Raw genomic sequence first — 25,417 nt, forward strand, 5'->3', positions numbered from 1 at the left:
AGAAAATAGACAATAATAAAATAAATGTGACCTACACACCTGCTCTGATGAAAGCCACTTGCTATTGTTTTATTGTCATTGTAAGACCCTTTGATATGTCTGATTATAAGGAATCAACTGGAGTTTAATTATTTTATATAACAAACAGATAGGATGATTTAATCTGGTAGCTCTGACATGTGCCTAAAATGTATTTATCAAATAAATAAAATGTAATTAAGGTCATTAATAAAAGGTACAGGAGGATACACACTCTCTGTGTACTACTCAGACAAAAGCACAAAATGTCTCTCTCAAGTCTGGACACATACAGCTGCTCACGTTACAAAACTAGAGCTGAGAAAAAGCATTATTGTAATGTTTCTGTTGACATATATATGAAGGTGGCGTGTTTTGATAAGGTTTGACAAAAACCCAGAATTAACCTTAAAGGTAATGCACACTGGCCTGAAAAAGCGCAAATGTTTCTTGAGTAAATGACTCACGAACGATTTGTTGCCACCTGCTGGAGTAACGATGTTACGCAAGAGTATAAACGTATCTTTTTAGAAAACAAATTAAAAAAGATTCGAATATTTTAGAGGGATCAAAACGTCCACCACAAGATTTGAATTGGGAATAGCATCTAGAATACTAATTTTACGATTTCTACCATGCAAAAATAGTAAGACTAGTATTGAGAATCCAGCCCATACAGAGCATCTTCTGAAAACAACACACGAATAGCGCCTCAACGTCACAGCTGACGTTACGTAACGTGGGAAAAAAGTTAATTTGTAAGTTTTGCGCCCTGTTCTTCCTTGCACTGTTCTTGCAAGAAAGAAGATACAAACATCTCTTTTTGGAGGTAACAAGACAAGTGTGGTGAGTAAAGCTGTTCTTTTATAAAATATGAAGTATGCCTTGAATGCAGTGTAATGCAACTCTGCCACATGCATGGATGTCAAAGTGTGAATTATTTCCAGCTTATTTCCATTATCTATTAACTTACAGTTGACAAGGATTCAACTAATAAAAACAACTCAAGCTCTATAACCTTGTTAGATGTCCTTATACATTTTAACTTTGAAATAGTGTCTGTTTGGGGGTTTTATGGACATAAGATTTCATAAAACAAATTAAGCCTTTTCCCATTAAAATGCAAACATATGGCAGCATTATGTATTCACTAATGGATGATTCATAACACCCAGGTTTGTATTGAATTTTTTTCCAATCGGTTTGCAACATTACAATATGCAATAAAACCATGCATTCATATTTATACTTGCGCTTAGTTAGCAGACATGAGGGTGTGCATCATTGGAGCGGGGGTCATCGGCCTCTCCACCGCTCAGAGCATCTACCAGCACTTCCACAGCAGGATCAGCTCCCTCACCATAGAGGTGTATGCTGATGTCTTCACTCCACTCACCACCAGCGACGGGGCAGCTGGACTCTGGCAGCCCTATCTCTACGACAAGGGCAACGTGCAAGAAACGTGAGCTTTCAGTTGTGTCTGAATCTAAAAGTGTCAGTGAATCGGATGAAGCACATTCTTATGTTTCTCAGTTATCCTGAAGAACCCAAGATGCTGTATAATATATAGCAGCAAGTAAAATGTTTATTTCCTTTTCTCAGTAAATGGAACAAAGAGACGTTTGACTATCTTCTAAGTTGCCTCAGCTCTCCAGATTCAGTGAAAATGGGAATCTTCCTCCAGTCAGGCTACAATCTGTGCCCTGAACCCCAACCAGTAAGAACATTATCTTTCCATTGCATATATTGTCATTATCTACAGAATGGCATATAATAAACTGCAAGTTCTGACACACAGGACATATATATCAGATAAATGATTTCAAAGTTTTGTCTCTGCCTGTGGGCCCTAAACATGCTCCAGTCCAGTCAGTGAATGGCCTGAACAGAGCACAAAGAACCTTATTGTATATCTGAACAAAAAAAAAAGTGGTTGGAATTAAGAGACGTGAACATCCACTTTAAACTGCTGAGGCCTCTTTCTGGCATTGGTTAAAAACAGGATAAAATTAGAGTGAAAATAACTGACCCAAGAGAGAATAATGAAAATGACTCAATCTCTGCTCCCCTCAAACAGGACCCTTCATTTAAAGATGCCGTGTTGGGTTTTCGCCAACTGACTAAACGTGAACTAGACATGTTCCCGGGATACAGGTACTTATCAACTGCATCTCATCATTCACAAGCTATTTCTGTATTTTGATGATGCTGACTTGTTTTGTCGTTTTACCCTTTGATGGCTGTAGTAGTAATTTTTGTAAAATTGCATACTTCACTTTTCCTTTTTCCTTCTATCTTTTCAGTTTTGGGTGGTTCAACACTGCTCTCATGATTGAAGGGAAGACATACCTGCCCTGGCTTATGGACTGGTGAGAGATTCCCATGATCTAATCAGTAACCAACTTTAAAACTGGAATGAAATAGAATATAAAGTTGAGTTCAAGAGTCCACATTTCAAACTGTAATAAAAGCTTAGAAATTGTTTTCATTTCTAAAAATACAAAACAAATAAGCATTTTGACTTCTATTTCTAAACTTGTATATTACATGTATATTATGTTGCATCTTGAATTTACATGAATATTTTTATTTTTGTGCTTTATTGTATATGTATTAGAAAAACTGTTATGCATGTATATGGTCATGGAAAATCCTTTCTGGTCTTTTCTGGTCTAACAATGATTAACACTATCTTTTATCACCTTGGTTACATTTCTGTTTTCTACAGGTTAAGACAAAGAAATGTCAAGTTTTATCAGAGGAAGATTGGTTCATTTAAAGAGGTCTGAGCAATTCCTTATTCATTTCATTCATCTTTTTTTAATTAATGGATCAGTATCTTAAAATTTACACTAGCTATTAAAAGGAAATCATTAATCAATAACACATTAATTTGAATGTGTCAAAAATGAATTTGTGACAGTAGAGACATTTACAATGTATCAAAATAACTCTGTTTCAAATAAAGAAAAAAAAAAAGTATCATCTATCTCAGATAGATATTAAGCAGCATTATCATTGATAATATATGTATGAATGAAAAATTGCATATTAGAATGATTTTCTGAAGAATCATGTGACACTGAAGCCTGGATTAATGTCTGCTGAAATTCAGCTTTGACATCACAAAAATAAATTAATAATAATATTGTTATAATATTTCACAATATAACTGCTTTTATTGTATTTTATACAGCATAAGAGATTAAAAATTTAAATATCTTAAATCCTCCAAACCTTTGGATGGTAATTTATATGTTGATTTTTAAAATCTGATTACCTTATACAGTTTTAGCATGTTATAAGCAGATTCTCTAACTCTAATTTAATTAATTTAATGTTCAGATTATGCTTGCCTCATAAGTAATCATAACATGTGTATTTTCTAATGACCTCCACAATGTGCTTCAGCTGGCAGATAGTGGTGCTGATGTTATCATCAACTGCTCCGGTGTCCGATCAGGAGACCTCCAGCCTGATCCTGAGCTCCAGCCAGCCAGAGGACAGATCATAAAGGTGAGGTTTAGTGGAGAAAAGTCAATCAGACTTAAAGCTTTTACATGGAGCTGCTCTGATCTCGTGTTTTTATATCAACAGGTAGATGCTCCCTGGTTGAAACACTGGATCCTCACACATGATTCCTCATCAGGAGTCTATAACTCACCGTACATCATTCCTGGGTGAGCCTCTTCATGCATTTACAGTCATCTAAAGAAAGCTGAAATAAGATCAAATGTAAATAGTAGATAAAAAAATTCAAATATTAAAAACATTGGATTGTCAACTATATGGAATTCAACTATGAATGCAACTGATAGATGCACAAAAGTATTGATAAAATAAAAGCTAAATTAAAATATTAATAAATACTGGGATTGTATGTAATAATTAACACATACTAAGCATTGCTGCTCATTTTGTGTTTATAATGAAGTGCAGTCTTAGCAGTGATGTACTGTACATTACCTCAGGTTATTTTGTTTCTGCAGGAGTCGTTTAGTCACTGTGGGTGGAGTTTTCCAAGTAGGAAACTGGAATCTGCAGAACAGTTCTGTTGACCACAAAGGGATCTGGGAAGCAGCCTGCAAGCTTGAGCCCAGTCTACAGGTAGTTTCAACTGTTTTAACCTTGCTAAATTAGTGTTTGTTTGAGTGGCATGAGTGGATTGGATGTTATTTTTTTTCTCTAGCATGCACGGATAGTAGAGGACTGGACTGGTCTCAGACCCGCTCGCAGCAAAGTTAGACTGGAGAGAGAGACCATACAATCTGGACCGACCTCGTTTGAGGTGAGCTCATAGAATGACCATTACATTTAAGATCTGACGTCATTTTACAACATCAATATCCAAGATAATATATGATTAATAATGTGCCCCTAAATAGAAATGTTATTGGAAAAACATGACATAGGAGGGGAAAAAATTATATTGCAATATCATTACTGCAATAAGATGCCTTAACAAGGTACTACTTCTACAAATGAGGGATTTGCAAGAGAATATTAAAAAAGTTTTTCAGGTAAATGCTAAATATTACTAAGCAAAAGAATAACATTGTGTCTACATTTGACGATAAAACATCAAAACCCATTAAAATCAGATTCTGCCTACACTGGATACGGTTTGGCATGAACAACAAATCTCACATAGAAACTGAAGCATATTCTTTTTATGAGAAACTGACACAAGACGGTCATATCCGGTGAAGAAAGGGTTTTGTGAACAAACATTAAAGGGGGGGTGAAATGCTATTTCATGCATACTGAGTTTTTGACACTGTTAAAGAGTTGGATTCCCATGCTAAACATGGACAAAGTTTCAAAAATTAATTTGTACGTTTGTACATTTTTGTTCCAAAAATACTCCTTCCGGCTTGTCACAAGTTTCGGAAAGTTTTTTTCGAGTATGGCTCTGTGTGACGTTAGATGGAGCGGAATTTCCTTATATGGGTCCTAAGGGCATGTCTGCCGGAAGAGCGCGCGCTCCCGTATAGCAGAGCACTGAGAGGCTGAGCACAGACATTCACTGATCAGAGCGAGAGACAGAATTGTCACAAAAAAAGTGTGTTTTTGGTTGCCAAGGCAAGACAACCCTGCACAGATTACCAAAAAAACAGCATTAAGGGACCAGTGGATGGAGTTTATTTTTACAGAGCATCAACGGAGTTGTGCAAGTGTTTTTGTTTGTTCCCTGCATTTCGAAGATGCTTGTTTTACATGTGCAGGTGTCCTGACATTTTATCGAACCCGTCAGATTTTCCTACCCGGGTTTACTGCGCACGCGCACATCAATATCGCGTCCTTTGTCTTATGCTAAACAACGATATTTAATGTATCTGTATTACTGTAAGGGTAGGTTTAGGGTTGGGGTAGGTGTAGACTTTAATAAAAACGCAATCTAATTGGTAGAAAATAATATTTATTGTTGGTTTCCTGTAGCTGTATCCCTTCTAGCTACAACCGCGAATATAACACATAATTACTGTATTTGCAGTACTGTAAGGGTATGATTAGGGTGGTGGTAGGTGTAGACGTTAATAAACCATAACTTTACAGTAGAATTTTTCGTTGTGGAATTGTACTACCCACTGTTTTAGTGGGAGGTAGGAAAATCTGACAGCGTAGGACAAATCGACAGAACACCTGGTTTGCACATGTTTATTTCTTAAGGATAATGCAGTCCCAACGAAAAAGGGTCACGATTGTGTGTTGGAACCGCATGCGGTGAGTAAAACTGCTTCAAATATCTCTGTGTTGTTAACTTAGCTATCGGCGCGTAAGCACATCAAGTAAACAACATGCGATGTTGTCATCAAACTGCACTTTCCACATGTACAGCTTAAAATTTTTTTAAAAAAAAGACGACATAAAGTGGAACTTAGTCATTTTCCAAAACCGCTAAGAAAATATATACAGTTTCAGTACATACCACATAGAGACGTCGTTTGCTGATGCTGCTCTTGTTAAATTTCAGCCTCTGGATCTGTGTCACAGCTTGCAAACGCTCTCAACGCAAAAACCTACTGGCGCTCGTGATTCTTTAGCTCCGCCCACACATCACGCCTCCAGCCGGTCGTGTTTTTCCGGGAAAAATCGGTACAGACTATCTTTCTCTTATGAATATAATAAAACTAAAGACTTTTTGGAGTTATGAAGGATGCAGTACTACTCTATAGGTACTCAAGATTAACAGGATATTGAGTGAAAACGTGCATTTCATCCCCCCCCTTTAACGTTTTTCAGGCAAACACAAACGTTTTGCTAGTTAAATAATTTTTTTATTTTTCCTTCCATCTCATTTATTCCCCTAATCATGATGTCCCTTTAGAGCTCCACAGATTCATGATTCTCTGTTCACACACAATGATGTTTTCTTTCTCTTCAGGTCATTCATAACTATGGTCATGGTGGTTTTGGACTGACCATCCATCGTGGATGTGCTGAGGAAGCTGCTCGTCTCTTTGGACAGATCCTGGAGCAGAAAGGATTGCTAGCATTCTCTAAATCACGTCTCTAGTAGATCTATGCCTCTGGACAAAAGTTTAGACATGTTATCTAATGTTTTAATTCTAATTTTCATTTATCTAATAACAATTATCACACTGATTCCACCAAGAGATAATGAATCTTACAAAATTAAATACATTTCTCTACATTTATCTGCACTAATCTATAATAAAGATACATATACTCACTTTTTTTTTGAAGCATAATTTATTGTTATCTTACATGTAAATCCAGTGCAGTGGCAAGAGATCTTTGCACACAGACACAAAACAAAAGGCAGGCAACTCTCTGCGCTCACAGGAACAACTGCACACTTCCCATCATGCCACACACACACCCACTGTACAGAAATACAATTAACCAAATATAGCACTGAGCAGTCGAGCCGAATAAACAAAGTGTGTTTTGATGCAAGCTGTCGTTTGAAAAATGTGCTTGGAGCCTGATGTGCTAGAATAGACAATAATAAAATAAATGTGACCTACAGGCCTGTTCTGATGAAAGCCACTTGCTGTTGTTTTATTGTTATTGAGCTGTATTTTAAGATAATAAGAATCCAATAACCTTTGATATGCCTGATTAGAAGGGATCAACTGGAGTTTATACACTTCACATGAGGGATTGCAGCGATGAGAGGATGAAGAGAAGTGCTCTCAAGTGCTGAGCAGTGTGAAAAGAAGACTTTGGTGTCCACTTAATACATCACTAGTGTCAGCGAAAGTCTAAAACTGTGAATGGATAATATTTAACCAGCTTAAAGTATGGTAAATGGTTGAAAAAAGCAAGATAACCGACCACAAACCGGTGCAATGTGTGATTAACAGCAGGCAGAATCCCGTCTTTTCTCTTCAGTTATGAGATAAAAGTTCTTATGACTTTGCCAAAGGAATACTGGAGTGTAAAGCCCTTTTAAAAAATTTAACAAATCATCTTTCTACTTCCTGTCATACTAAACCTGTCACAATCGTACATTGTCTTGTGCTATCTTATAACTTCATGACTTCAGGTTCAATCTTTCGTTGTTCAAATGCTCCTCTGAACATGAGAGTGATTTCATGTGTTAAACTGCGTAATGCAGTTTGTCATGTTTTAGATTTTCAACCCATTTCCTGTTGTAGTTCCTTAGGGCAAAAGGGGAGTATTATGCATTATGCGATATCCATTTTCTCTGGTTTGGAGGTTCATAAAACGAAACCCTGCAACCTTTGGTGAAGGAATGTGTCATTAATGGACGGATTTAAATAAAAACCATGAGTTCTTAAAATGCATTTCCTTTGTGGACACACATTGCTTGTTTTTTTTGTTTTTAAAGAAAAGATTCCCAATTTCTTCTACAAAGTCTTTCCAGACCTATGTGTGGTGTTTCTCAGTCCTGTGATCCAGAGCTGGAATGTGGAATCCCTCCAGGACTGTGGTCTGAGGCCCGTCCCATCATCTCCTGACCCCACTCTCTGTGACTGGACTCCTGGAGACCTCGTCCTGTGGTCTCTATGGGCAGGGCACAGGAAGCGATAGCAGCCAGCAAGCAGCAGCTACAGTACACCGACAGAGTCAGGTACACAGATGACTCCAGCATCACCTTGAGGACAGAAGCAGAGATGTATTCTTCTAGGTCACACATTCGACAGTTTAGTAAGATTCGAGTCTGGTGAGGGTTATTAAGATTAATGCTTTTGAAAAAATCTCTAATGTTCACCAAGATTGCATTTATTTGATCAAAAATACAGTGACATTGTGAAAAAATATTTCATTGTCATTCAATGTCATTTTTTACTTTGATGGCAAAGCTACATCTTCAGCATCATTACTCAAGTCTTAAGTGTCCTATGATTTTTCAGAAATTATTCTAAAATGCTGATTTCATGATTTCAAGAGACATTTCTTATTATTATTATTACTGTTGGAAGTGGTTGTGCTGCATGTTATTATTGTGGAAACCACAACACATTTAAAAAAAATACTATAGTATTATAGTATTATTGTATTATAGTGTTCCTGTAGCTCAACTGGGAGAGCTTTGCGTTAGCAAGCAAGCTAGCGCAAGGTTGGGGGTTTGATTCCCCAGGAACACATGATAGGTAAAAATTGATAGCCTGAATGCACTGCAAGTCGCTTTGGATAAAAGCATCTGCTAAATGCATAAATTTAATTAAATTTTTAATTAAAAAAAAAGTATAAATAGTATGTAATAGTTTTGTGTAAACAAAAATCTGAACACAAACCTTGCTTTAAGTTTTCTTTTTCGTTTCATGAGTTCTAACTTATTAATGAATCATCATTTCTGAAAACATTTACACATGCAGTTAGTGAATGAGCCCCCTAGTCTTTTTCTTCTTTCTTTTTTCGTTTCTTATTTCTTGTAACTCTTTGAATTATGTGCAGTGTGAGTTTTTTGCAAGCTGGACTCAAAGTCATGCAGCCCGCATGAGCACCAGAGCTCAGCGTAACGGATAATTTGCCCAAACGGCCACAGATTCAAAACCATTGTTTTACAGGAAGTGTTTTAACTGTTAAAAGCAAAAGTAAAAAAGTAAATAAAAAAGCAAGTTTGTTGGATCTCCCACATCTATAATATCTCAAAATAATTGTATAATATTTTTGTTTTTTTGAATGGGATTTTACATTATTCTGTATTTTGTGCCTTTTATTTATTGTTATTTCCACACCTGTGCCACAAATGGTGTGATGAGAGCTCCAACCCGAGCCATCCCACTACTGGTGCCCAAACCCAGTGCCCTCGTGGCTGTGGGATACACCTGCAAAAGAAAGACTGAGTGTGAACATTGAACTATTACTTAACCACAGGGTGGTTAGTGAATGACATGGACTTATTACTTCACTAAAGTTTCTTCAGCATGCTGTAAACACTTTCAAAATCTGTTAATATCACTGACAAAGATTAATGTAGTTAGGTTAACTGCTTAGGGAATATTCAGTCAGTAACTGCACTCTTAAGCAACCTATAGACACTATATGTAATATTCAACCCTTCAGCCCTGTTTCTGGAGATGAACTCCAGTATTTCATGGAAAGTAGGATGACAAAGCAGCCTGTTTTATGTCAGGTGAGCTGCTGCAGTGGCTGCCAAGTGGAGGGAGTGATCCAGGAACTGGACGTTTCCCAAGGTCAAAATCCTTCTCCAGCACAGCTGTTGCCTTGAGCGAATCATTTAACACTACACTGACAGTCTACAGACTTTACTCTCCTTACAGTGTATCTGCCAGGGGTGTCAAATATTCAATTACATATTGCTTCGTCAGGGAAAAGAAGGAAAGAGCTTCTCTTTGAGCCTCAGTTCTTCCAAAAAAGAATTATATATCAACTGAAATGAATTGAAAGGGTTCTCACCTCAGGGGTGTACACGTAAGCAGCCTGGAAACCTCCAGCGATAAAAGCCCTTGCGATGAATATAAATACTGTCAAAGACGTCCTGCAATAAAAGGCAATGAAGTTATTCACAGTATGTTCACAAATGTGATTACCACAGGCTTGAATGCCCTAGAAAAATGACTGCAATAGAAGAGCTTTCTGACCTTCCCACACAGCCGTAGAGCGGCACAATGCAGAGAGAGAAGACAAAGAAACACAACGCCATAGTCATCCTCCTCCCTAATCGATCAATCGCCCACAGGGTCACCAGCAGGCCTGTGACGCATCAATCAAAACGTTTGCCACATTTTCTTAATGCCTGCCATTACTTATTTAAAAAAGAGATGTTGAAGGAATAGTTCACTCAAAAAAATAACTTTTGCTGAAATTTCAAAATGTAGAGTTAGAGTTTGTTTCTTCATTGGAACAGATTTGAAGAGATTTATCACTGCATCACTTGCTCACCAGTGGATCCTCTGCAGTAAATGGGTGCCGTCAGAGTTCAAACAGCTGATAAAAACATCACAATAATCTACACGACTCTAGTCTATCTCAAACTCCACTGATATTTGTTTTTGCTTGTAAATGGTGCATAATTTGTGCATATTTCCTTCCTGATTTAGACATGATGGAGCTATTAATATTAAGGATGGCTAATGTTTTAGCTGGAAGCAATAGTTTAAAGTTAAGAACATCCTAATGACATCCTCTTACAATAAAAAACTATTTACTTCACAAGACATTATTTGATGAATTTGAGTGGTGTGAATTACTTGTGGATTATTGTGATGTTTTTACCAGCTGTTTCAACTTACATTCTGATGGCACCCATTCACTGCAGGTGAGTCATGTAATGCTTGATTTACAGTCAAACACATTCAACATGTCTCACACTATCAGTTTATTCGCTATAGTTTAGAAAATGGTAATAAAATATGATAAGAACTCAAGAGTTAAACTGTCAGAACAAATTCGTCTTGATAATATTAGATAACTTTGATAGAAAGGTTGAATAGTTGTCAGCTGTGAGCTGTTAAATATAAGAACACATTTATATAATACAAACTTAGGTCAACCAATTACCAAGCAATGCTTCATTTTGTTCAGTCTGTTAAATTTTCAGGCTATAATATGTCACAGTTTACTTTATTTTGCTATCATCACTTACATAAATGAACTACTGTCCTGCATCCACTAGTAAAAAGATATCAAAAAATAATATCCGGTCTCTGAATAATTCATAATTCGGGTTCAGAACAGTCTTGGACTGAGTACATTTTCATTTTTGGCATTATAATTTAAATATATACCAGGAAACTCAGAAAGTGTGGTCCACAGAAGGTCTTTGTAATCATCTGAATTCAGATATTTGCACTCCAAGCTGCAACTTGGCTCCATTTTACTGCCCTTCGTCCCTAGGGGGAGACACACGACCAGTATATGCACACAGAATACATTGGCTGTGTATGGTTAGCATTCTACCAATCTATAATTTGTAATTATATTAAACACACTGGTTTACATACTATTAAAAAAACAAAAAAACATAGGCGGTATAAAGGTTATCCTATAGGTTATTCTATCCTATACATACCCCTTACATTCTCACTACACTCTGATATTTTTTTTTAAACATACAAATGCTTTCACTCACTACCACAGGCACCTCCCTCCTGGAAAAGCTCAGTCGTCAGCAAAACCACACCATAATATGAGAATGCATTAGAGAACCTGCATCAGAAAGCACACAATAAACAGAATATGAACGGAGGCAGCAAGAACACAAAACACTGTGGAATATCTGAGTGAAATTGTGAAACAAAACTGAGAGTGAGAAAAAGTCCTTTACAACTTTAGTACTAGACATTTACAAAATGACATGTGATTGAATGAGTGTTCACACAATAATTAATCGAACTTTGGAGAAGTATCTTACCAAATGAACCAGAGCAGAATAGTGGTCCAGCGGAAGTGTGGAGAGAAAAGATCTTGAATTTTCCCCCTGTCCTCCTGAACCCAACAAATAACAATTATACCCAAAATAAGAAGGGATAAAATGCCAAAATGGTTAAGAGAGAGAGAGAGAGAGAGAGAGAGAGAGAGAGAGAAAGAGAGAGGTTAAATATAGTAGTAATTTTAAATATTATTAAAATGAAAAGTAACTATTTTAAATATATATATCATTTATTCATGTCGTGGCACATCTGAATTTAGCAGTGAAACATTTATTATTATCAATGCTGAAAATGGTTAAAAACCATATGATTCTTTGATGAACAAAAAAAAAGTTTAACAATATGAGTAGTATAAGTTTAAGTTGGTCCTATTATTTTCATCAATTTAGGATCATTTTTAGTACAAACATTATAATTAATCATAATTTCTGTATGAAAACTTTCACACGCCAATGCAGATTCAATGGCTAATACACAGTGTATTATAGTAAGTATTTCAATCATTTTCCAATAAATAAATACCAAGTAAAGAAAGCGGTAAATTGCATTACTGATATAAAGTTTATTTAACTCGTTTTTACCTGTCTGGCCACTATGAGTTTTCCCAGCGGCATGGGGACATTATTCTCTGTTGCAATGCGTTTGAGTGTGTTTAAAGCCTTCTCCTGGTTTCCCGTCAGGACGTCGTAACGAGCGCTCTCCGGCAGCCACTGTTGATGTGCATTAGACATTTCGCTTGTTCAGACGATATATTGCTCACACCACAAAACATGGCTTGGTCTATCCATATCTAGCTCTAAGAGAAAGAACAAACTGATATTTGAGAACTTCATACTTACAAAGCAAAGAAAAGCAAAAATGAAGAGTGGAATGGTGGAGAGGGCCAGCAGCCAGCGCCAGCCCAAAGTAGGCATCACCAAAATAGCCAGCATCACTTCAAACACTGTACCCAAAGCCCAGAATATCTACAGCGGATCAGAGAGAAAGACATTTAAGGTATACTAGTTATGAAGATTTCCATGTTTTGATACCATCAACTTATAACTGAAACTATTGAATCACTCAAGCTATGATACATGAACTTGAAGAATAGAATATTACCTCAATCAACAGAATGCAAGTGGCTCTGGACCGCATGGGGAGAAACTCAGCATACAATGTTACTCTTATAAGAGAGATCAAAAAATTGCTGTAAGTCTCTAATTATTCAAAGATATTGTTATATAAAATGGTCAACTGTAATGGAGAATTTATAGATTAAAATAACTTGCAAATTAAACGTTTGAAGGCTACCATTCAAAGGTTTGGGGTCAGAAGGACTTTTTTTTATTTGTACTTTTATTTAGCATGGATGCATTACATTATTTTTTGCAAAAACTATATAAAACAAATGCAATTAATAAATTCAATAATTCTGAAGTTCTTATTAAACATTTTTTTTAAAGTAACACAACTATTCTCAAAATTGATAATTATAAGAAATGTTAATGGAATACCAAATCAGCATATAAGAATGATTTCTGAAGGATCATGTGACACTGAAGACCGGAGTAATGATGCTGACATTTCAGCATTGCCATGACAGGACTAAATTAAATATCAAAATCTATTAAAATAGATTTTCAATTTAAATATTTCACAATATTACAGTTTTACAGTATTTCTGACCAAATGCAGCCTTGATGAGAAATTTCGATTTTCAGAAACTTCAAAAAATCCATACGACTTCTAAATAGTTTTGTGTGCATTCAGATCCGAGTCACACTTACGATTGTGGAGCCCCTCCGATGCCGAAGCCCACCAGAGCTCTGAGGAACAGGATCCATCCGTATATAGGTGCAAACGCACTGAGGAGGCCGTAAAACAGAGTCCAAAATACACTCATCTTCAAACCCTACCACACACACACACACACACACACACAGCTCTAATCAGTCCTCGCTGGTGCACAGTGAGAGTAGAAACAACATTTGTGCCGTTGGACATGCACATACTGCTCTTTAATTAATAAACATACTCACTGTTTTTCTCCCATATTTATCAGATATGTTTCCCCATAGTGACGAACTGATCATCATTCCAATAAATACTACCTGTTTGAGAGAAGATAAGAGACTCATTGCATATGCGTCAGTGCAGTTATTCAGGCTTAATGGAACAAGAACATTTCTTCTGCCAAACCTGTCTAAAAAAGCATGAGGGGAGTCATTATTGACTCAAGGAGTAGTGTACAGTACCGAAGTTAGCAGTGCCACCTGCCAGCTGGGCAGTGCCCACTCACAGTGCAGCTGAGGGGCCAAAATACTGAGAATCATCATCTCCATGGCATCGGCCATCTGCACACAAATACAACCATCAAGACATATGGAAACAAATATAGCAACTACTCCCTCTGTGTACAGCTTCAGCTTATAAAATGATAGTGTTCATTTGAAGAATATAAAATACTAAAAGTTTCATTTCAAAACCAAACTGACTGTAATTATACAGGGTTGTGAGGGTATGACAATTATTCCCTCTCTTGATTTCGTTAAGTTTTGTTACCCAGGAAAGTCCAGTCAGGATGGACAGTTTCCACTGGAACATTCCAAAGCCAATGGCTTCCACTGCATCCTCAACCATAAAGGTATCTGTTAAAAGAGCAGCATATGCCTTAAAGAAGTTTATGAGCTGTCTGACAATGCAATCAATCAACCTGTTATAGGAAGCATTTAACATGCGCAAAGTGTTATTTTAGTATTATTTATACAGTATTTATTAACAACTTAAAAAAAAATATTTCTATTATTTGCAACATATCTATTTTGATTTAAGTGTTTGTTAACACTTCAGTATAGAGACCAATTCTTGCATGCATATATTACTAGTGTATTGGCTATTTGTTACTACTTCTAAAACACATATTCTGCATGACCATATTCTACATCCCTAATCCTACCCAATATCTAAACTTAAAACAGTAATTACGAGTTTAGTAACAAAAAAAATATGTAGCTAATAGTTAACCTCAAAATGACGTGTGACCAAGTTTTTTTTTTTTTTTTTAGGTTGATTTTAAATAAATAAACAAAAAGAAAGAAAGAAAGAAAATTTACAAATTAACTAAATAAATCAATTTTCTTTTTTAAGTTTTGGTTAACAAATGTTTTGATACCTTGTAAAAACACATTTGTGACCCTGGACCACAAAACCAGTCATAAGGGTCACCTGAAAGCTGAATAAATATGCTTTGACACTATTTGGCTGAGATACAACTATTTGACAATCTGAAAATCTTTGGGTGCCAAAAAATCTTAATATTGAGAAAATCTGATTTAAAGTTGTCCCAAAAAGGTCTTAACAATGCATATTACTAATCAAAAAGGTAGTTTTGATATATTTATGGCAAGAAATTTACATTTCTTTATATCTTCATGGAACATAATCTTTACTTAATATTCCTAATGATTTTTGGCATAAAAGAAAAATCAATCATTTTGACCAATGAATTGTTGGCTATTGCTACAGCTAAACCCATGCTACTTAGGTATTAGGACTGGTTTAGTGAGCCAGGGTCACATTTAGAAAGAAAGGAATCACTTTTTTTTTTTAAATGTAACAACTGGTGAACAATAAGCATGTTAATGAACTAATCATACCATCAGTGGGGTTGGCAAATTCCCGAGGCACCGGAGCAGCATCGGCCAGGGAAACAGACTCCATATCCGTCCGTCCTCCCTCCACCTCTTCCCTTCCGCCACACTCATCCTCTGAGCGAGTGCTTTCACCTGTACGCCGAAATTTCACCACTCTGTCAGAGGGACAAACAGGCAAACAGATATATAAGGTACAGAATCAACCAGATCGACACATCTCTGAAGCACTGCATATGAATGGTTGACTAAAAAAGCCAATAAGGCTCTAATATGCTCTATCTTTCTGCTGCTGCTGTTTTCAGAAAACATGAAGAAAGATTTAAATATGCTTGACAGCTTAATCACAGCTTCAGCAATGCCTATGCATAATATATATACAGTAGCAGCAGCCAATATACAATATATGCTGTTTATTGGAATGTGGCAGACTGAAATAAGTAATTCGTCAGATCAAGGATCTCTATGTGGAATACAGCTGTAAAGAGCTGGACAGAATGATGCACATAATAAGAGACTGTTGCCAAGGCGATGAGAGAGCTTCCTGTTTGTGCAATCCCTCTTCTGGGGTTCTGAAACGAAAGCACCAGAGAAAGTCAGACGTGTGAAGAGACTGCGCAATGATGTTTGAAACTGTGACTCACGACCGACAGCCTTAATGGGGCGACAGGATGACAGGCATCTTCTCATTGAATGAAAACTGCTGTTTGAAGAAAACAACAACAGATGCTCTAGTGGTAGTCAGGGGGATTTTAAATATCCTCACAGCTATGAAGACAGATTGGATCAGGGAGCAGTAAATAAGAGGAGCACACAGATATCCCACGGTGTAATTACTGTAATTGCAGGGCTCACAGCGACCAATAAAGCTTTCGTGAGCAGACAGGCAGTGTAATTAAAAAAGATGACCTCTCCACGCTCACCAGAGACAAACGTTTCTCTGGAAGAGTAAAAAAAAAAAAACAGAAACAAGGACGCAGATCATAAATCATCTGAAATTAGCAATGGTTTCGATGACAGAGCAGACATTAGCTCCTGCAAACATTAAGAAAATGCTAAAAAATTGACGATTTCATCAGTATTATTTTGAAAAAGACTGAAACAAGCTCTACATCAACAATTAAGAGCGCTGCCATCATGATTTTTCTGCGCACTGTCAGATGGGGACTGGGCCTACTGCCAAGCATCAGCAGCACAGAAATAACATCAGCATAAACAGGCAGTGTATTCAAAACTCATTCAACACTCATCTGCAACACAGATGATCAATGACACACAAGGACAGATTTACATTTATTTGTCTTGTTAAGATGCCACTGATGCACTGGGCGATCAGTCAATTAGACCAAGATGTTTGGCTATACATGAATGACCTCATTCCTTTTAGAACCAGATATACTTTGTACTGTGCTGAAAATCCTACGCTGAAAGCCTTTTAAAAACTGCTTGTAAGTTCCAAACAGATTTACAAAACCTGTGTAAAACATTAATAAAAAGACTGATTTAAAAACAATATAACACGACACTATAAGCAATTTTTGGGAACACTACAAGTGCAGTAAAAATATTTTTGGAAGGGTTTATAACATTCATGAGCATAGTTGACGTTTTAGTCCTATGTGATTATATTAACTTGCATTTTTGGTAAAAAAAAAAAAAAAAAAAGTAAAAAAACAAAACAAAACGCTACATAAGGGATATTTAAGCTTTTTGCTATAATGTAAAAAATGTTTGTAAAATGAAAAAGAAAGTAAAAATGTTACAATTAAACTTTTGCTTACCATATAAAGTTTTAAATTATATTAGCTTTAATGGAGATAAATGCAATTTTAGCTTTAGGTTTTAGAACCATAATAAAGTAATACTTACAGTACATGTAGTTCACAATAAAGTATTACTTTATGATTGAAATAATATTACATTCAATAAGACAATATAATTTTATGTAGGCCTACATAAAATGTATAATAGGCTATATATTTTAGAATAACTTATGAAAACTTGCTTTTTTTTTAAATATAGAGGGTTTTAATTTAACCTTGGGTTAACATATTTTTTTAAACCCTAGATTAAGGGTTTTTTCAGTTTATATATATATATATATATATATATATATATATATATATATATATATATAAACTGAAAAGTTACTTAATATATATATATATATATATATATATATATATATATATATATATATATATATATATATATATATATATATATATTTATTTATTTATTTATTTATTTTAATTCTTAGCTGTATTTAACAATAAGTTAAGAAAGCCCTGGCTGCCACAGAAAACATTACAAATAATTTAAAATTGTAAAAAAATATATATATATATTTTGTATATATATATATATATATATATATATATATAAAATCGATCAGAGTTGAACATTTTCTATTAGGCCAATGAAATTGGCTTCGTGTTATTACGTAAATCTATTTGAACTCAATGATCTGTGATAAGAATGAGTGTTAAACCACACATTAAACACCCACTCAGTCACAGATAATTATTGCGTTATTCAATGGAATCATCATGTACAATGCAAATGAATCAATGGACGAATAAATATTCAATGCAACACAACGTTACTGCTTTAAAATACATAAACAGTTGAATCTACTTGATCTGTTTACCAAACAAATGCCAATCCATACTGCCCAAATACCCATATTCTACATCAGCCTACATCTACAGCAGCCATTATGTAAGCAGTGATTTTTCAAATAAGTTGCATGAATATCAATGTCACATTCTAGCAGCTGTAGATCGATACGGGCTGAAATGAACGGAACAGAGTGTTTACATGACGGCTCAGGTCGGATGAAAGAAACGGCATGAAAAGCAGACTCACGGGAGCTGTCTTAACTGAAACAAATCATCGTCCATTATCGGTGTGTTAGTCGGGCTGCCGGTGTCTTTGTCTCATTGCCGTTACATTGCTGTCGGGTCGAGGCTGATTTCAGCACCGCGGGTGTGAGGACAGAGAAGAGCTCAGAGAGGGGCGGCGCGCTGCGGAGCGTCCATGATCCCTGCGTCTGTCGCGTCGCGTCGCGTCGCTCGCTAGCGCTGGATCTCTGCAAAGGCATGAACCAAAGCAGCGAAGACGCTCTGGAGATGATGATTCAAGACGAAACACCTCCCAAAAATTCCACTGACTTTTTTATTTCTATATTAAGTAGTAAAGTCATTTATATGTTCGATTACACAAAACATTGTCTGCTTAATGTTATTAATCAATAGATATTAAAATAATAATAAATTATATGTTTGGATTTAGCTGCGCCTTTTACTATAGGCTATGCCTAATAGTGCACGAGGCCATTCTTAATAAAAAGATGAAGCTGATGACTCTACAGATATCCAGATTTCTATAATCCGCCATACAAAATCAAGGTTATTTTGAAGCTAAATATTGAAGAACTACTGTCAAATCTAACAACATATAAAAATATACTTAGGCTACTGAAAGGTTAATTAAAGAATAGTTCTGACTCTGAGGAGTTGATGGATAACAAGTATTTTTAATAAACTTTACACACACAGTCTACCTGCATTTATGATTTACGGGGACTCTCCATGGGCTTAATGGTTTTATACTGTTCAAATAGTATTTTTCTATTGCCCTACACCTAAACTACACCTGAACACAGTTTTGTATTTAAGTCTTTTGTTTTACAGGGACACAAGAAGTGTCCTCATAAACCATGTTTACATTGTAGTACCCATGTCATTATACGCATCTGTGTCCTCATATATATATATATATATGAGGACATTATTGTTTTATATATATTTGCATATATATATATATATGTATATATATACATGTATTTTATATATATATATATATATATGCATATATGTAAATTTCGAATGAAAAAAAGAATATATATATATATTCTTTTTTTTCATTCGAAATTTACATATATGCAAATAAAGGTCGGTTATAAAGTTATAAAGACAGGTGAAAGGGTATCCTCGTGTCGAAAGAATAGTAAAATTAATAAAGATATTTAATGAGTGATGAGTGAAAATGGCAATAAATGTCGGTCGGCTTTTAAGTGTACTGATACACTCATTAGTAGGCTAACACAAAACAAATCGAAATAAACATATTTCAAGCCTTCGTGGCTTTTTAATCCAAATTCTGTCAGTCACTATTATGTTTAATTAGTCTGTCAGTTGTTCAACACTAAACATCATCTCTAGTAGCCTACATTTCCGTACTTCTTTAAACAAAAAACCTTCTATAAAAACTACAGCGTTCTCAGGCTTCCATCATTTCCGCTTGCGACATCGAGGCGCGTCTTGCTCCGAAGGTCCGTCGCGCAACCAAGCGCAATGTTGAGTTCCGCACTTTTGGGCGCAGTCAAATATGAGTTGGTGCAAATACGGAGCTACAGACAAGCTCGTCCGAGAGTTCTTACGTACTAGATCCGCTGCAAGGTCGGAGTATGTGTATTCATGTGTGACATGACGTCTGTATATTGAGTCGGTGTAGCTCTAATATACGCAGAGAACGCAGTAGAGATGGAGGCAGCTGTTGCACTGGAGGCCAGCAGACATACGCTTTTATTACTGTGTTTGTATTTCATTAATCATCACAGATGAATGAACAAGCATGTCTTTTATCTGTAATAAATGTATTCGGACTGCTCACTTTATAACTTGATAGCCAGCAGTAGCTTATTAAACCTACTAAATCTGTCTTAGAAATAGATGTAAAGTTAACATCTAGGTGTTTAATAATTTAAATAGCTTCAATTTAGTGTTCAGCATGAATCAGAGCATGACATTTACATTTAATCATTTAGCAATTTAGCAGACGCTTACCCAAAGCGACTTACAAATGAGAACAATAGAAGCAATCAGATCAACAAGAGAACAACAACAGTATTCAAGTGCCATGATAAGTCTTAGCATGAGATTTGGTTTTATGTGTTCTGATTTTTTTTAACATTGTCACTTCATTGCTGTCTGTGGTAGACAAAACCAAAACACTTATTTGTTCTTTCTGTTTCAGGAACAAGATGATGAAAAACTGGGGTGTGATTGGTGGAGTAGCTGCTGCCATGGCTGCTGGAGTCTATGTATTATGGGGCCCAATTTCAGACAGGAAGAAAAAGAGAAAAAGTGAGTTGTCGGATTTCTTTGAGATATAAAATCTTAGAACAAGTTTAAAGTCGCCCTGAAATTAAACTTTTATGAAATATAGAAGCAGTGTTTATTGTTATTTTATTTATCCATGCAATCCATATCTTTCGGCGCTCTAAGGGTTAATAAACAGAACTGCGTACGTCTTGCGGAAGAACATTGTAGCCGGCGCTACTTCTCTCTGTTTACGTCTACGACGAATCACGCATGTGCTCCGCATTGCTACTTACCCGAATCAGTCTAAAATAGTCCGAATATAAACCAGTATTATAGATGTACCGTAGTGATTCAGGACAAGCCAAAAGCACAGTTTGGAAATTTAGAACACAAAAAAAGTTTTGGATTGCAGCTAAATAATTTTAAACATTAACTTCCTCTGCTCCTTGAGATTACATCTCTTCTCTGATGTTACAGCAAATATTTTTTTCTTTCACGTGCCTGTTTGCCAGAATAGAAAAAACAACGGGGGGAAATTAATTCAAAGGGGGGAAATTCAGTTTTGTCCAGGTTTCTTTAATTTAGTGCCCAAGTAATAAAACCAAAAATAGGGGGTGGTGATGGCGCAGTGGATAAGACGCACCCCATGGGTCGTCGAGACCTGGGTTCGAATCCACTGGTTGACACCAATGTGTCCCTGAGCAAGACACTTAACCTCTAGTTGCTCCAGAGGCGTGCGACCTCTGGCGTATATAGCAATTGTAAGTCGCTTTGGATAAAAGTGTCAGCTAAATGAATAAATGTAAATGTAAATATAGTACCGGTATTATAAATGTAGATGCATTTTAATTTGCTAGTTTTGCAATGTTAATAACTGTTAATCAATGCCTCTTCAGTCTTTATAAAAATTAATTTCTTAGTGATCTTAGTGTACATGTAAGGAACTGTATCTTGTTACACAGATGGCACGTCATGAATTTGCTTTTTACATATGAATATATTCCTTTTTATGAAAGCAAAAAGACTCAAGGCTGTGTTGTATTCGAAACAGAGATTGCAGGTGTGTTTTGAATATTCATTGTTTAAATGTATTATTTCTCTCACAGATATGGTTGTTGGTCTACTTAATAATAATATGATGTATTATTATTTTTATTATTAAATGTGTGATTTCCTTCACAGGAATGGTTCCTGGTCTGCTAAATCATGGGAACACGTGCTTTATGAACTCACTTCTCCAGGGCCTGGCAGCGTGTCCTTCCTTCATCAGATGGCTTGAAGACTTTACAAGCGAAAGCAGCGTCCATCCAGAGAGAACGGATAGAGAGACTCATCTGTCCAGCTCTCTGATGCAGTTACTTAAAGGTTATTTCCCATTCAAGCAGTTAGCACAAATGTAGAAAATGTTAATGCATGCTAACAGCATGAGCTCTCCATCTTCCCTCCTTCATACAGCCCTGTCAAGTCATGATCCCGGAGAAGATGATGTTTTAGATGCGGGAGGCCTCTTAGAAGCTCTCAGGCTTTACAGATGGCACATTAGCTCCTTCGAGGAACAGGTAGGATGTTTTCAAAGACAATGCAGTTGCAGCTTTTTCAGAATTTTATTTAGAAAGGTTCACCTAAAATGGACAATGTACTCTCACGTTTTTGCATCCTTAGCTCAATGTTGGATTTTTCATTAGTTCATTAACATAAAAATGACTATTACTTTCACATGTTCTCTTCAGGATGCTCATGAGCTCTTTCATGTCCTCACATCTTCATTAGAGGAGGAACAGGAACACCAGCCCAGAGTCGCTCACCTGTTCGACATGCAAACACTGGAGGTAAACACCTGCGGTCACTTTTAATGCAGCGTTAGAACCCAAAAGATAGTTGGGAAACTAAACAGTTTAATACATAGACATTCTCTAATGTTAACGCTTTCAGAAATCTGTGGAGTCAAAAGAAAAAAACATAAGCTGCAGAAGTGGAGGTAAATGAAGATTTAATTCTTTAAACACTAAACACCACCTTTTTTGCCATTTAGTAATATTATCTTTTTCTTATTCAGGCCCATTACATCCTATTCCAAGTTTATGGAGGACTCGGCACCCTTTTCATGGGCGGTTAACTAGTTATATGGCTTGTAAACGCTGTGAGCGGCAGGTGATCTTTTTTAAACCAATATTAATCAGTCTACAGCATTTTATTGCACGAATGGAATTGTTAAGCCTGTCTGTTTCTGATTTCAGAATCCTGTGCACTATGATTCTTTCGACAGCTTGTCTCTTCCTATCCCGTCAGTACAGTGGGTAAGTTAACTTCTGTAATGAACTATCACATGTACTTAATTTAGAAGGCTAACCTACACATTAAAATATCTTACAGACCAAGATATGTATATAGTTTGCGTCACTTGTATTCACATGTATCAGAGCAGACCAGTTACTTTGGACCAGTGTCTCCAGCATTTCATCTCCTCTGAAACCATCAAGGAAGTGGAGTGTGAAAACTGTACCAAGGTATAATACAAGTTAGTATACTACCATTCCACCTTATTTATCTAAGTTAACTGAGCGGATTGTCTTTGTAGCAGCAGGCTGGAGAGCTTGTGAATGGAGAAGTCCTTGAGAGTCAGAGGACAACATTTGTCAAGCAGCTGAATCTTGGAAAGGTAGACATGATTGTTTAGACCAGCAAACTTTTCTAATCTCGGACAGACAGTTGACACTCTTCGATAACCTCCTCTTGGTTTATGTGTGTGTGTGTGTGTGTGTGTTTTCACCTTTAGTTGCCTCAGTGCCTCTGCATCCATCTGCAGAGATTGACATGGTCTAAAGAGGGCACTTCCATTAAAAGACAAGAGCATGTTCAGTTTACTGAATATTTGTCTCTGGATCGATACAAACATTGTACAGCTGGTCAGAACCTCCAGACCAACAGTAAAACAAACAGGCCCAAAGCTCTCGGAGACCCGAAAGACACAACCATTGCTAACGGTGTTGGTAAGAGATCAGAACTTTTTTTTTCAGTGGTTATGTGATGCTGTCATTTTGACCTGTGAATATGGATTTGCTCTATTTAAAGTCAAATCAATCAAATATCCTTGCAATAAATGTGTTATTTTAACAATATATTTTTTTAATTATTAATGAATTATAGTAGATGTAGAAATAATAATAATCATAATAATTGTTGTTTCGATTTTTATTATTATGATTTTTACTTTATTCTATATAATATTGAAAATATTAATCTGCTAAATGAATAAATGTAAAATATAATGTTTATGTTGATTAATAATAATAATAATAAAATATAATTAATAGAATAAATTAAATTTCCATTTCTTTTTTAGATTCAGAACACTGTAACAATAATAAGCCACTGTCCAATGGAACCTTTCCCTCCATCTTTCTGCACTCACCAGGACTAAGCTCACAGCTCACCCTCACTTATGACTACAGGTAGATGCATCCATGCATGCTCTACAGGGAATGTAGTCTATATCTATTTACTTCATATGGTAACTTACCTTCTTTTCTCCTCACTCTAGCAGCTCAGAGTATCTCTTCCGCTTGACGGCTGTCCTGGTTCATCATGGAGACATGCACTCCGGACACTTTGTCACTTACCGCCGCTGCCCTGCAGCTCCCTGTGGAACGTCTGCTTTTAGCTCCCAGTGGCTCTGGGTGTCTGATGATTTGGTGAGGAAAGCCAGTCTCCAGGAGGCGCTCTCCTCCAGCGCATATCTGCTCTTTTACGAACGAGTGCGAAGGCTTGGGCTGAGGGTGGAAGAGTAGTGTCTCAGCTGACCAGTGTATCTTATTCTTAATTCAAAGCTAGAGCGATAATCCTCGTTTCTCTCCATTCCAGGCCATGCTACTATGGCCGAGTGCAACTGTGCATCCCTGTGCATGCAGTGTGGTGTGCATGTTGTTTCTGATCACTCTTTGTGACACAGAGAGAAATAGAACGAGGACTCTGTATATCATAATTTCAACCTTAATCTTGGTCGGCGTCTATGGCGGTTGTTGTATTAGAAAACCACTTGCTATCTGAGCATAAGAATGATGCCAGTCACGAGTAGCACCTTGTTGCCACTGACATAGAGATTCACACACAGATTTTAACCGTTTTTTTTTTTTTGTGTGTGTGGAAAAACCTTTCACGATAATATTTTGTTGCAGTTTGACCTAGAATTGTTGCTTTGCTCATTAAGATAATGATCTATTAGAAGTACATTTGACATGGTTTATCATGCTTTTTTTTCATGAATAATGTGTCTGTCAATGAATTATTTATTGTTAATAATAATATATTTATACAATATGCATATAAGGTTATTTTGTAACATGTAAAAATGGATGTATTCTCATCAAGTGTTGCATGTCTACATGTAGATCATGCGCCTGTTTCATAAAACAAGCTTACCAAATAAGTTAGGTTTATTTCAGCTAGTCTTGACTTATTGTCAGTTTATTTGGTTCAAAACTGAAATAAGCCTGGCTTGTTCGGTAGACTTGTTTTATGAAACAGCCCCCAGGTTTCCTATGAATCCTGTGTTTTTGTAGTATAATGGTCATATCCCATGTCATTTTATCTTTAGTTAATAGTTCGATGGGAATCCTAGCAAGAATATGGGATGCAATCCATTTTCTAAATCCTGAGTATTTACCAAATAGATTTTCTGCTGTCATAAATATTTCAGTATACATCCATTTCCAGTGTTATTCTGTAAATTCCTTGTTATATGTTGATTGTACATTATGTTATTTACACAAGTGTATATTTTTATGATATTAGTGTGAATGATTGTGTGGAGGAATATTTTTTTCACAAT

At 36.2% G+C, this 25,417-nt stretch overlaps 3 protein-coding genes across 6 annotated transcripts; 2 read left to right on the forward strand and 1 right to left on the reverse strand.

Moving 5' to 3' along the window:
• Window positions 1-499: 499 nt before the first annotated feature.
• On the forward strand, window positions 500-6,535 carry LOC113048895 (D-amino-acid oxidase-like). The gene is made up of 11 exons (XM_026210854.1): window positions 500-864; window positions 1,278-1,480; window positions 1,621-1,735; window positions 2,096-2,172; window positions 2,322-2,387; window positions 2,747-2,801; window positions 3,430-3,534; window positions 3,616-3,698; window positions 4,008-4,125; window positions 4,208-4,306; window positions 6,404-6,535. The coding sequence occupies exons 2-11, from the start codon at window positions 1,287-1,289 to the stop codon at window positions 6,533-6,535; spliced, it is 1,044 nt and encodes a 347-aa protein (XP_026066639.1). The 5' UTR covers window positions 500-864; window positions 1,278-1,286.
• Window positions 6,536-7,828: 1,293 nt separating this feature from the next.
• LOC113049989 (synaptic vesicle 2-related protein-like) lies at window positions 7,829-18,565 on the reverse strand. The gene is made up of 16 exons (XM_026212715.1): window positions 18,350-18,565; window positions 15,488-15,639; window positions 14,394-14,479; window positions 14,087-14,185; window positions 13,871-13,942; window positions 13,619-13,743; window positions 12,951-13,014; window positions 12,689-12,814; window positions 12,431-12,559; window positions 11,831-11,904; window positions 11,549-11,625; window positions 11,205-11,309; window positions 10,059-10,170; window positions 9,874-9,955; window positions 9,192-9,281; window positions 7,829-8,104 (listed from the first exon to the last, which is right to left on the reverse strand). The coding sequence occupies exons 1-16, from the start codon at window positions 18,382-18,384 to the stop codon at window positions 7,892-7,894; spliced, it is 1,641 nt and encodes a 546-aa protein (XP_026068500.1). The 5' UTR covers window positions 18,385-18,565; the 3' UTR covers window positions 7,829-7,891.
• Window positions 18,566-19,820: 1,255 nt separating this feature from the next.
• On the forward strand, window positions 19,821-25,346 carry usp30 (ubiquitin specific peptidase 30). 4 transcript variants are annotated; one of them, XM_026210855.1, is made up of 13 exons: window positions 19,821-19,944; window positions 20,522-20,631; window positions 21,772-21,954; window positions 22,045-22,148; window positions 22,320-22,418; window positions 22,522-22,567; window positions 22,646-22,740; window positions 22,827-22,886; window positions 23,010-23,096; window positions 23,168-23,248; window positions 23,366-23,579; window positions 23,933-24,041; window positions 24,131-25,346. In XM_026210855.1, exons 1-13 carry the CDS (start codon window positions 19,874-19,876, stop codon window positions 24,375-24,377), a joined length of 1,506 nt encoding a protein of 501 aa, XP_026066640.1. In that variant the 5' UTR covers window positions 19,821-19,873; the 3' UTR covers window positions 24,378-25,346. The 4 variants fall into 4 exon arrangements, with proteins under 4 accessions (XP_026066640.1, XP_026066641.1, XP_026066642.1 ...); XM_026210856.1 differs by having other exon boundaries at window positions 24,134-25,346; XM_026210857.1 differs by having other exon boundaries at window positions 23,171-23,248.
• Window positions 25,347-25,417: the final 71 nt, after the last annotated feature.

Source organism: Carassius auratus, chromosome 30 (genome assembly GCF_003368295.1).
Source record: "Carassius auratus strain Wakin chromosome 30, ASM336829v1, whole genome shotgun sequence".
Classification (NCBI taxonomy): Eukaryota; Metazoa; Chordata; class Actinopteri; order Cypriniformes; family Cyprinidae; genus Carassius; species Carassius auratus.

Bases quoted from the DNA above. Each gene is read 5' to 3' on its own strand.
- LOC113049989 (XM_026212715.1), bottom strand. From the start codon at position 18,384: ATGGACGATGATTTGTTTCAGTTAAGACAGCTCCC. The intron at 10,171-11,204 runs GTATATATTTAA...GATGCGTCACAG, and splicing joins CACACTTTCTGAGTTTCCTG to GCCTGCTGGTGACCCTGTGG. The intron at 8,105-9,191 runs GTGTGGAAATAA...TCTGTCCTCAAG, and splicing joins TCACACCATTTGTGGCACAG to GTGATGCTGGAGTCATCTGT.
- LOC113048895 (XM_026210854.1), top strand. From the start codon at position 1,287: ATGAGGGTGTGCATCATTGGAGCGGGGGTCATCGGCCTCTCCACCGCT. The intron at 1,736-2,095 runs GTAAGAACATTA...CCCCTCAAACAG, and splicing joins TGTGCCCTGAACCCCAACCA to GACCCTTCATTTAAAGATGC. The intron at 2,802-3,429 runs GTCTGAGCAATT...AATGTGCTTCAG, and splicing joins AGATTGGTTCATTTAAAGAG to CTGGCAGATAGTGGTGCTGA.
- usp30 (XM_026210855.1), top strand. From the start codon at position 19,874: ATGAGTTGGTGCAAATACGGAGCTACAGACAAGCTCGTCCGAGAGTTC. The intron at 20,632-21,771 runs GTGAGTTGTCGG...TTTCCTTCACAG, and splicing joins CAGGAAGAAAAAGAGAAAAA to GAATGGTTCCTGGTCTGCTA. The intron at 22,568-22,645 runs GTAAATGAAGAT...TTTCTTATTCAG, and splicing joins CATAAGCTGCAGAAGTGGAG to GCCCATTACATCCTATTCCA.